Consider the following 10463-nt stretch of genomic DNA (forward strand, 5'->3'; position numbering starts at 1 on the left):
AAGCAGTGTAAAAAAAGTATGGGGTTTGTTTTGTCTGAGTGAAAAATATGCATTCAATAAATATTTATTCCGCGGAATTAGAAATACTTGTGCGCATGGGTGAAGGTGTTCTACTGTAGTGTGATCCTTGTTTCCAGTCGGACGCTTTAAGGCTTGCGCAAAACAGTGCACACGTCAGGGAAGTTGAGTCAAAATATTGGTTCTTGTTTTTTTGTGTGCGTCCGAACGCCATTTCTCCCTTTTATAAAAAAAAAAAAATTAAATCATTATCATTATTATACGCTCGGTCACAAGATGACGTCATATACCACCCGAAGCTCCGTTCTTCGAAGCTGAGCTTTCGCTACACCTACTGTCGGTAAATTGGTAGCTACTCCCTCCCGTTATCATTGTTTTATTTAGATAGTCTCATAATAGTAGGCCTAACAAAATTCTAAGGATAAAGTTGTGTTTAATGCAGCCAACTCACTCAAGATTTGTCTCGTAATTTGAATACGTTTTGTCAGAGTCTTATTATACGAGCTAGCTTAAATATATCATATATGCATCATTGTTAAACTCAAATTATGACCACACTGAGGAAACTCAGGATTATTGTGTATTTCTAGAAGTTGTATTAAATGTCATTGTGTGTGTTTTATATGCATTAGATTATAGTTTGTCAATATTTCATTTTGCAGCAGTGTCTCCATCAACAAGGACTCTCCAAATTGTCATCGGTACAAGTTTATTGCAGTGAGCCATTCCAGCGAGCTAGAATGCTAACATGATGCTCAGCCCGTCCGGCGGCGGCGGGTCCTCAGACGACCAACAAAAATCAGCAGCCGTGTGGCCAAAAATAAGCTTGTACAGAGGCCCCCGATGTGGACACAAGACCAACCCCATCAGCGTCATCCTGGTGAGCTCTGGCAGCCGCGGGAACAAGCTGCTTTTCCGCTACCCTTTTCAACGAAGCGCTGAGTGCGCGTCATCCCACACAGGTGAACGTTAGCATCACAGCACAGCACTATTTTGTGAATTTGGCCCTTCATTAAGTTCCTTCTGAAATTTCACCTGAAAGCTCAATGCCGCTGAGGCATCGTGAGTCGTTTACAATATGTCAAAGTATAGCTTTAACACTCACGCTGGATCTTATCCTCCATAAGCGAAACAGCGGAATCGCTACGCATTGAATACGACAAGAGAAGCAGAAGATCAGGATGGAGATTCAAGGTACTTTCTTCCTCATAATGTTCATAGTATTCACGTGATTCACTGACAGCACACACTGGGTTCAAATCTATTTGGGCCAATCGGAGTAATTGCATCAAGAAAAAGAATGTCAGTCCTTCCATGTCACGAATTTTCCTTGCAGCCTGTCAATGTCGGCGTGCGTGTTGCATCTTCCCATTTTTTTGTTTGCTTGTTTTGTTTGTTTTCTTTATGGACGCATTCCCATTTCAGCGAGCCATCTTCATTAAGTGACGAGCAGTTGGTAGCCGGGTAAGGCTCTGGAATTCTCCCGACGCACCTTTTCCTTTGCTTCCATCACTCGCGCTGCCTTTTTCTTGGATTTAGGGATTTAGTACGACTGATTATTTTGTTTTGAATAACCTTCTTCTGTTTGTGTGTACATTCCCTTGGAGGAAGAGTGCATTCATTCTGTTCTCTGTATTGCTAAATGTTTTATTTGAAACTGATGAAAATGAAATCAGTCACCCTGCAGCATGTTGCACTCGATGAAATTGGCTGCAAATTTTTTCTTTTTGCCAATCGTTGGGGTAAGTGTGTAGTGCCTTTTTTTCTCCTCCAAAACCTTTCATTGCAGCATGAATTCCCTGCCGCATGAATACTGCTGCTGAATGTTCTTCCACACACAAACACGCGCGTAAAATTCTCATTTCTGTGACGACCATATCACAGGAGGTGTGATCAAAACTGCTCCAAAAATTTCTCAGCTTGGAAATCGCTCTTTTTTTTCTTCTTTTTTTTTAAACTGCCTGGGATAAACCTGTTTTTTCCGTCTTTCAGGTTTTCCGACAGCATCCTTGCAACCATCCTGGCCACCAAGTCGGACATGTGCGGCAAGAAGTTTGAGCTGAAGATCGACAATGTTCGCTTTGTGGGCCACCCGACTCTACTGCAGCATCCGCCCATCATTCAGGTGATTTGGGGCTCGATCATGGACACTTTTCTCCAAGAGGAACCCATCAAAATGTTATATTTTGTTTCTTTTCCCCCAATTGCAGGTGCCTAAAACAGATCCTTCCCCCAAGAGGGAGATGCCCACCATGATCCTATTCAACGTCGTGTTTGCTCTGAGGGTAGGGGAAATAAAACTCATCAGACACTTCATTAGGTACACCTGCAAAATATGTGGAATATTTTTAATAGCGCTATCTCTCAAAACAGCTCATTTTAGTTAAGTGAAATAAATAATTTCGGATATAATAATATCAACATTTGTAATGATGGGTGGAACTCAAATGAAGGGAGGGGTGAGGGTGGGCCGTGCTTACAAGTGATAATGTCCCAGTTTTTGCTATCTTTGATGGCAGAGGGGGCTTGGGGCGCGGGGGATGACATATTTGCATGTTTAATCGTGTTGCTTGACGAGGGGCCACTTGTTCCTGCATTTGCTGAGTCACGGTGAGTGGCCAACTCAGCTGTCTGAACGGCTGAGTCATGGTTTGGGTGGTGAGATCCGCCCGGCAACTGAGATGTTGATGGTGGTGAACTGTTAGAAGTATTTTCTTTCTTTTTGTTTTTTTACATTGATTAATTTAACTTGACCCCTCCACCACACAGAAATACAAAAAGTATTAAAAATACAAAAATACCAGATGACAAATGCACAAATATCAGAAGAATAAAAATATTTAACAAAAAAATTATTACAAATGTTCCAAATAAAATACACAATCATTACACAATAATAATAATAGATTACAAGTGTGTGTTGTGGTGTAACTGTTTTGTGTTTGGCCGGGCCAACGCCGACCCCTCGGTCAATACCAGACTACAAATGCACAAATATCAGAAGGATAAGAATATTTAACAAAAACATTATTACAAATGTTCCAAATAAAATGGACAAATATCAGAAGGATAGAAATAGTTAACAAAAAAATAATTACAAATGTTCCAAATGAAATACACAATTATTACACCATAATATTATTACATTACAAAGTGTGTGATGCGGTGTAACTGTTTTGTGTTTGGCTAGGCCAACGCCGACCCCTCGGTCATCAGCTGCATGCAGAACTTGTCTCGCCGGATCGCCATCGCGCTGCAGCACGAGGAGCGGCGCTGCCACTACCTCACCAGGGAGGCTAAGCTCATGCTGGCTGTGCAGGACGAGATCACCACCGGCAGCGAAAGTGAGACCGGCTGACCTTGTCCCCCGAAAAAAAAAAAAAAAACTGTCAGTGTGTCACTTATGGTCTTTTTGTTTTAGTGTGTCCACAGTCACCGTTCAGACAAATTCTGCCCAAGTGTAAGCTGGCCAAGGACCTGAAGGAAGCGTATGACAGGTCTGTTTGTGGCCGAGCTGTCATTTAGTGCTTCGGTTATTTTCACCACCCATGTTTTATTTCAGTCTGTGTACGACCGGGGTGGTGCGGCTGCACATCAACAATTGGCTGGAGGTGAGCTTCTGCCTCCCGCACAAGATCCACCGCATCGGCGGCAACTACATCCCGCCCGAGGTGTTAGAGCGCAGTCTGAAGGCCATCAGGTGCGTGTTGAACGTTAAGAAGACATGATACCATCTGAACAGTTCTTGTCACCCTTACCGTGACCAACATGATTACGGTTCATTCACGATACTGATTGGAAAATTGAAAACACAACAAAGATGTGATGTACGAAGGGCAGAAATAAAATTATTTTAAAAATCCCCCTTTAAGATTATGAACCGTTTTATATATTATTTTTTTCTAATGTTCCATTTCATGCTTGCGAGTGGCCTCTTTGGGTTATGTGCGTGCACTACACTGATAAAAAGTGGAGTCATCTGAGGACAAGATGTTTTGACTGCCCTCTACTGTCCCCTGTTGGTAATCTTCAATCATCCCCCCCTTTTTTTTTTTAAATACAGTGACTGTTTGCGCAGCCTGAGAATGTGGATTTTCCCAGACTGAAGGTCTTAATTATCGCATGGTGTCGTGTCATCCAGGCCCTATCACGCGCTGCTGTTGCTGGAAAGCGAGAAGGAACTCTTGGCCCAACTTCCCGTCGACTGCTCACCCGCCATGATGCGCCTCATCAAGACGTGCTCCGCGGTCAAGAACCTGCAGCAGCTGGCTCAGGACACTGACCTGGCCCTGCTTCAGGTGAGGCTGCAGTTTGCACACCTTCATGCTGTAGAGTTACAATCCTAGCGTGTTACTTTGCTGTCAGATCTTCCAGATTGCAGCCCACCTGGTTTACTGGGGCAAGGCCATCATCATCTACCCTCTGTGCGAGAACAACGTCTACATGCTGTCCCCTCATGCCAACATCTATCTGTGAGTGCCTCCTGTCTACCATCCAGTGTCAGAGGGCTCCAATAAAGTGTGACCACCCTCACTCAATCTATCTTCACCCTCTGGACAGATTCTCGCCTCAGGCCGAACAGTTTGCACAGCAGTTTCCCGGTCACGACCTTCCTTCCATGTTGGCCAAGTTTTCCCTGCCTGTCTCTCTGGCCGAGTTCAGGAACCCCCTGGAAGCTCCCGCGCAAGAGGTGTGACTGCATAACAGATATTTTACATTTTAAACATCTTACTCTGTAATGAGGAAACACCTTACATATCAATTTTAAAGCGTTGAGTTGTTTTTTTCGGAGTTGGAGTCAATGGCACCCTCTGGTGGTGGGTATCAAGCATTGCTTAGCACTGCACCTTATTTAATAGTGGCAAAGATATATTGTATGTTAGAAACATTATTTAATAACACCTTGATTAAAAATAGAGAGAAATGGAGAAAAACAACTGAAATATTAGCACCAAAAAAAATGTGTGTGTGCCCCGAGCAGGCTCTGCTGATCCAGATGGTGGTGTGGATGCAGCAACGCCGCCTGCTCATCCAGCTGCACACGTTTGTCTGCCTCATGGTGCCGCCCGCCGAGGACGAGCCCACCTACAGGGACGACGACTTGCCACCGGCCGCGCGGATCGCCGGTGGCCGAGGTCTCGGCACCCCGAGCGCCCTCAGCTTTGGATCCCCAAGTATGACAGCGTTCTCCGTTAGTGTGTGTGATGTCACAAATAAATGTGGCCCACATGTCGTGAGCAGCCAGCAGCGACGACATGACCCTGACCAGCCCCAGCATGGACAACTCCAGCGCCGAGTTGGCCCCCGGCGGCGACGACTCTCCCCTCAACAAAAGGATCTTGTTGACCGAGACCCTGCTGGCCAGCCTGTCTGACCACGACAGACAGTACATCCTCAACATCCCTGCCGCGCAGAACCAGGAGGATCTCCGCATGTTTGCCAGGTCACTTATTATTGAAAATACATGCCTTTTTTTTTTTTTTTTAAACATTTGTCTTAATGGGCCGCAAAAATTTTGGTTCTCTAAAAACCCCGGCAGGCTGCTGCACTACTTCCGAGGCCACCACCATTTGGAGGAGATCATGTACAATGAGAACATGCGGCGCTCTCAGCTCAAGACGCTCTTGGACAAGTTCCGTAGCGTGCTGGTGGTGACCAATCACGAAGATCCCATCATTTCCATTTTCCAGTGTCCCGCAGAGTAGAGAAGCAGTTGGAGTCGTTCAAGTCGTAGCAGCAGCGCCGGTCGGACGCCGTCAGTCGCGCCATGTGGCTGAGAGCTGGCATTTAAAGACAGAAAGAAGGTTGATTTACGAAAAGGGGACCGTTTATTTTTGATGAGCCACTTTGGAGGAATGAATTATTTTTTACATGGTGGTAGAGGGGCCTCGAGATAAGGCGGAATGATGGAGGTGACAGATGTGTTTGGACTGCGGAGGGGGCACACGCTGAGTAATGAGCTTTGCAGATGTCCACCTTCGGGATTCCGGAGGTGGGAAGATGACTGAGGACTTCAGACGGGCTGTTTTTGCGCTTTGAAGGGGAGGCGAGGGCGTTCCAAACATCTGTGGATTCAATGAAAACCCAAGCATCCCCCCCCCCATGAAAAAAAAAAAAAAAAAGACGACCACAGCTCAAGGGTTGATTTAAATCTTGTTTTTGGTGTGTACAACAGCAAAAATTCACTTGGAAAAAATTGACTTGTAACCCCAGATTTCACTTTCAAGATTTTCGACTTTTGAGAGGTGATAATTGTCCAAAATGTCTTATATTAAGATGAATTAAAATTTTGGAACACAATTTAGAAACACAAGATCTGTGGGCCACGTGTAAACGATTCCTTCGGACTTATTTACATTCTAACGGACGTCGTACTGAATTTCTCCTTCCATGACTTTAAAGCTCAGCTGGATGAAGATGCAGAGCTGCTTTCAAACGAAGGTCGGTGTCACGATCATGCAGAAACTTCCGCATCGCCACAAGGGCGACCCTTCTGCCATCGCGGAAGGTAAGCAGAGCTTCACTGAGTTCAATGAGTTTGTGACAGTGAGTTGAATCGATTCAATCTGCGTCTCAATACCTTTGTCCATTTATGTATGGTTACATGGTTTGGAGGTCTGGTCTTATCTTTCAGCCACTTTGTCCACCACGCTAACACAAGCGTTCCCCTTGAGGTAAAACCGCAGAGGCTTCTTGGCCCACTCCCCATGGGACTCGATGCCGATACGCGGTGCCTCCACCATGACCTCGTGGTGGGCGTCTCCTGCAGCAGGATCTGCGTCCTCCAGCCACACCTCAGGGTCGGACGCCAGATCCCGGCGGTCGAATGAGCGTGGGATGTCCAGAGCCTGGCACAGCTTGGAGGGGCCGTTGCACAGCTCCTTGTCCTTGAGAGGCCGAGCTCCGTCTTTGCGCCTGGCGGCCCTCAGCTGCCTCATGACAGCGTGGCCCTGCAGCGGCTCCAGCGAGCGCAGCAGCACAGCGGCACCGTCACCTGTGTGACATGAGGTCGTATGTTACGCAATTTGATGGCATTGAAGCATCTTCATTCCGAAAATATTTTTTGCTGTGGCACCTGTAGAAAATGACAGTTTTAATTGCTCACAGATTTTCAGCACAGCAGCAGGGCTCTGTGCCAAGCCCTCTAGAATTTCAGAAGATCACTGCACATAAATTTAAGCTTGCGATGACCTTGACTGGACACGTTCATGCAGAGGTAGATGCCGTAGATGGGGTACACATAAATGGTGCCGGGCTTCATGAACATGGCCGTGTTTCTCTCTGTGCGCTTGCCCCCCGCAGAGTGCGACGCCTTGTCCTCCCCCCCCAGGTACGCCTCTGTCTCCACCACGCGGCCTCTCAATTCCGTACCGTCCTCGCGCCGCCGCACCAGGACCTGCAGCACACACGAAAGTATGTAAAATAATATATTCTAATAAATAATACTTAGTGCACAACTGACTGTTAGATGTTTTATTTAAAAAATGGCTCATGTTTTGTAAACAATTGGGTTTCGATATTGCTCAAACTATTGGTTCCAGCCACCCAGGTGACATCGGTTACCTTGCCGAGGAAAGCTTTAGCCAAAGCGACGCAAGGTTGTGTGAAAAAATCTTCTCCCAGTCTCCTTCGCAGGTCAGTAGTTCGATCATTACTGAAATAAACACTGTGCACCGTCTCATTTAGTTTTGGCTGTTTACGCTCAGCAACTTGTTCGCTTTCATGATTTGCTTTTCTATCAGCTTTGCGTGATGGTAGTTTTCTCTTACGCTCTGCCATTACGTATTACATGAACGTGTCATTTTAATTTACGTTGATTTGTTTTGGAGAAGGAAAGCGCTTCCGTGGTGCTTTGTTTTGATTCAGGGAGAATGGACGAGTACTAACCAGGAAGTAAATATATGACGTAAGCACTTTGCTCTTAAAGGAACCGCGGACCTTTTAATCGAGCGCTCAGGCGCTGTTTAATAAATAAAACTTTATTATGTGGAATAGTACGTCCAATTTATAGTTCTGATATTCTAGGTTTGAATCCTGGCTAAAATACTTGTAGTAAGATTTCATTTTGTTGCATGAATAGCAACAGTTACCTTCTGCCCTCTAGCGGAATAGCGTTTATTTGTTCTGCCTTTCACGATACGTCGCTGGCATAAATCGATCATGAACAGATACATTTGTAATGAATAAATGCGGGTTTTCCGACAGATTAAGTGAAAATAGATCATTTCCCACGCCACCTTTTATTGTCTCGTAGCAGATTTGTCATTGATATAGTATACAGGCAGAACAATTAAATGTACTTCCACTAGATGGCAGAAGAAGGTACCATAAACTTGTGTAGTCTTTTGCCATTCATTCAAAAGAAAGAATTCACACGGAGTTAAGAAAAATGGGAATAAAATGATACAAGGTCAGATTAATTCCAGTATTTTAACTCCTATGACATTTTTTTGGGTGACATTTCAGTTTAAGTGGGCCCCGTGATATTTTTTTTAATGTAACAAGTGTGTTTTGTCTTCTCCAGTCTTATTCTTTCACCATCATTTAAAAACAAGTGAGCCAAGTAGGAGGTTATAAATAGAGCCCGCGTGTGCTTTTGCCCAGGAAGTGAACAATGCCAATTTGGCTTCAGGCATTTGGATCCTGACGGCTTCCCTGGCAGACAAACTGTTAGTGACAGACCTTGAAAACAAAAAACAACTCTTTTCCCGGATCATACTGTTTAGAATTGGATAATACAGGAATACCTTTGCTCTCCTATGTAGTGAAGATGCCAAAAACCGGCGTGGCAGCCAGCTGGAAATGTGCTGACCGTGTCCAGTCAAGTCAGCCCTTGGGTGGTTTGTTGATTTTGTGAGTCGGATGGCCGTTGAGCATCGGAGAGGCCGCTGTTTGCTTTGCACCTCCCTGCAGCCCCTTCGGCGCCCGCAGAGTCAAGTCTGAGCTGGCGTGCCGTTATGAACACAATCGAGTTGCAAAATCCCAACATCTCTGTGCCAGAGATGCTTTTGAAAATCTGGCATCTTCTATGGCACATGTGAAGCTCATTAACTGCAAGAACGAGGAGGACATGTGTATCTCCTCAGCATTTGATGCTTTTAATGATTCATGGCAAATGATTAATGATTCATGCGGCCCTTTCAAGCCTGCGGAGGTGTGGCGTGCAATGCACAGGTGGTCTGCTTCTCATTGGGGTCAAAGAAAAATATGAAGTTCTTACTCCTTTTTGCAGCTGAAGTCCCTTAATGCTTGGGTAGACAATTTTGTAATTATTTGACCACCTGCTTTGCTATTGCAAAATAACAGTAACGGCCTTGTTTCACTTCTGTTTTCCCGTCGGTGAAACATTTGCTATTAATTCAAGTCAATAGACAATGAATATGACAGTGAGCGAAATGTCATTAAAATGTTAGCGTTAGCCGTCATCCAGCTGTTTGCTGGAGCGCCCCTGCTGACCTTTCGTGTTTTACTTTGTCATAAAGCTTTCAAATGTCAGGCAGTATTTTTTTTTTTCCAGGCCCGTGTCTACAGTGTCTTTTAGTGCCCTCTGATTTTTTATAAACCCCCTTCCTTCTGCTGCAATGTTTAGCAGCAGGAACAGCAAACATGAAGTAAGCTGCTCTCGAGAGCAGCCATGGCGCCAAAAAAACAACACGAAGCTCACTCTGTTCTCCCACAAGACATGATCGTTCCTCCAAAAAGAAAGAGGAAACATTTCTTAATTCGTATGACAGTGTTCTTTTAGTTAGGCATTAGCCTGCTGCTCAACCCTTTTATCGGAGTGTGATGGATGAGGCTTCAGGACGGCCTAAAGGTCCCGAGTCGCTTCCTAATTGCAGCTTTTACCCCGGCCTTAACCGACGTCTGTCCCGGAGGGAAAACGTCGCCATTCATTATCCCCCTTCCCACCCCCCTGTTTTCGTGCTTTATCAATCAGAGACTCCCAGCAGGCTCGTCAACGTGTCTTCTGTAGCTCAGTGCATGTTAAGTCAATTGTCCTGGGAAGTCTAATGAATGGACTCCCGTGGCAGATCAGAAGCAATTAAGAGAACCTCTCCAAATTAGCTGAACTCACCCGGTTGGTTTATTTTAAAACCAATTAATTAAAGAATAAAAAAAGAATTTGTATCAAAGATTTTGGTATTGATCTCTAATTTTGGGGCATTTTGAATCTAATGTTTGTATCTATCTCGTATTTAATTTTTTTCGAACATTTATTTTTCTCCTATCTATCTATCTATCTATCTATCTATCTATCTATCTATCTATCTATCTATCTATCTATCTATCTATCTATCTATCTATCTATCTATCTATCTATCTATCTATCTATCTATCTATCTATCTATCTATCTATCTAAATATCTATCTATCTATCTATCTATCTATCTATCTATCTATCTATCTATCTATCTATCTATCTATCTATCTATCTATCTATCTAT

General features: G+C 44.5%; 2 protein-coding genes across 6 annotated transcripts; one reads left to right on the top strand and one right to left on the bottom strand.

Annotated features, from left to right (window-relative positions):
• The first annotated feature begins 128 nt into the window (after positions 1–128).
• Positions 129–6331, top strand: nprl3 (NPR3-like, GATOR1 complex subunit). 5 transcript variants are annotated; one of them, XM_049745483.2, is made up of 15 exons: positions 129–366; positions 681–980; positions 1146–1212; positions 1444–1482; positions 2011–2143; positions 2229–2303; positions 3209–3362; positions 3440–3515; positions 3581–3718; positions 4160–4316; positions 4384–4490; positions 4579–4708; positions 5000–5192; positions 5260–5461; positions 5558–6331. In XM_049745483.2, exons 2-15 carry the CDS (start codon positions 767–769, stop codon positions 5721–5723), a joined length of 1851 nt encoding a protein of 616 aa, XP_049601440.1. In that variant the 5' UTR covers positions 129–366; positions 681–766; the 3' UTR covers positions 5724–6331. The 5 variants fall into 5 exon arrangements, with proteins under 5 accessions (XP_049601440.1, XP_049601439.1, XP_049601442.1 ...); XM_049745482.2 differs by having other exon boundaries at positions 129–358; XM_049745485.2 differs by having other exon boundaries at positions 129–354.
• mpg (N-methylpurine DNA glycosylase) lies at positions 6153–8761 on the bottom strand. The gene is made up of 3 exons (XM_049745619.2): positions 7582–8761; positions 7210–7414; positions 6153–7012 (listed from the first exon to the last, which is right to left on the bottom strand). The coding sequence occupies exons 1-3, from the start codon at positions 7795–7797 to the stop codon at positions 6642–6644; spliced, it is 792 nt and encodes a 263-aa protein (XP_049601576.1). The 5' UTR covers positions 7798–8761; the 3' UTR covers positions 6153–6641.
• Positions 8762–10463: the final 1702 nt, after the last annotated feature.

Source organism: Syngnathus scovelli, chromosome 16, assembly GCF_024217435.2.
Source record: "Syngnathus scovelli strain Florida chromosome 16, RoL_Ssco_1.2, whole genome shotgun sequence".
Taxonomy (NCBI): Eukaryota; Metazoa; Chordata; class Actinopteri; order Syngnathiformes; family Syngnathidae; genus Syngnathus; species Syngnathus scovelli.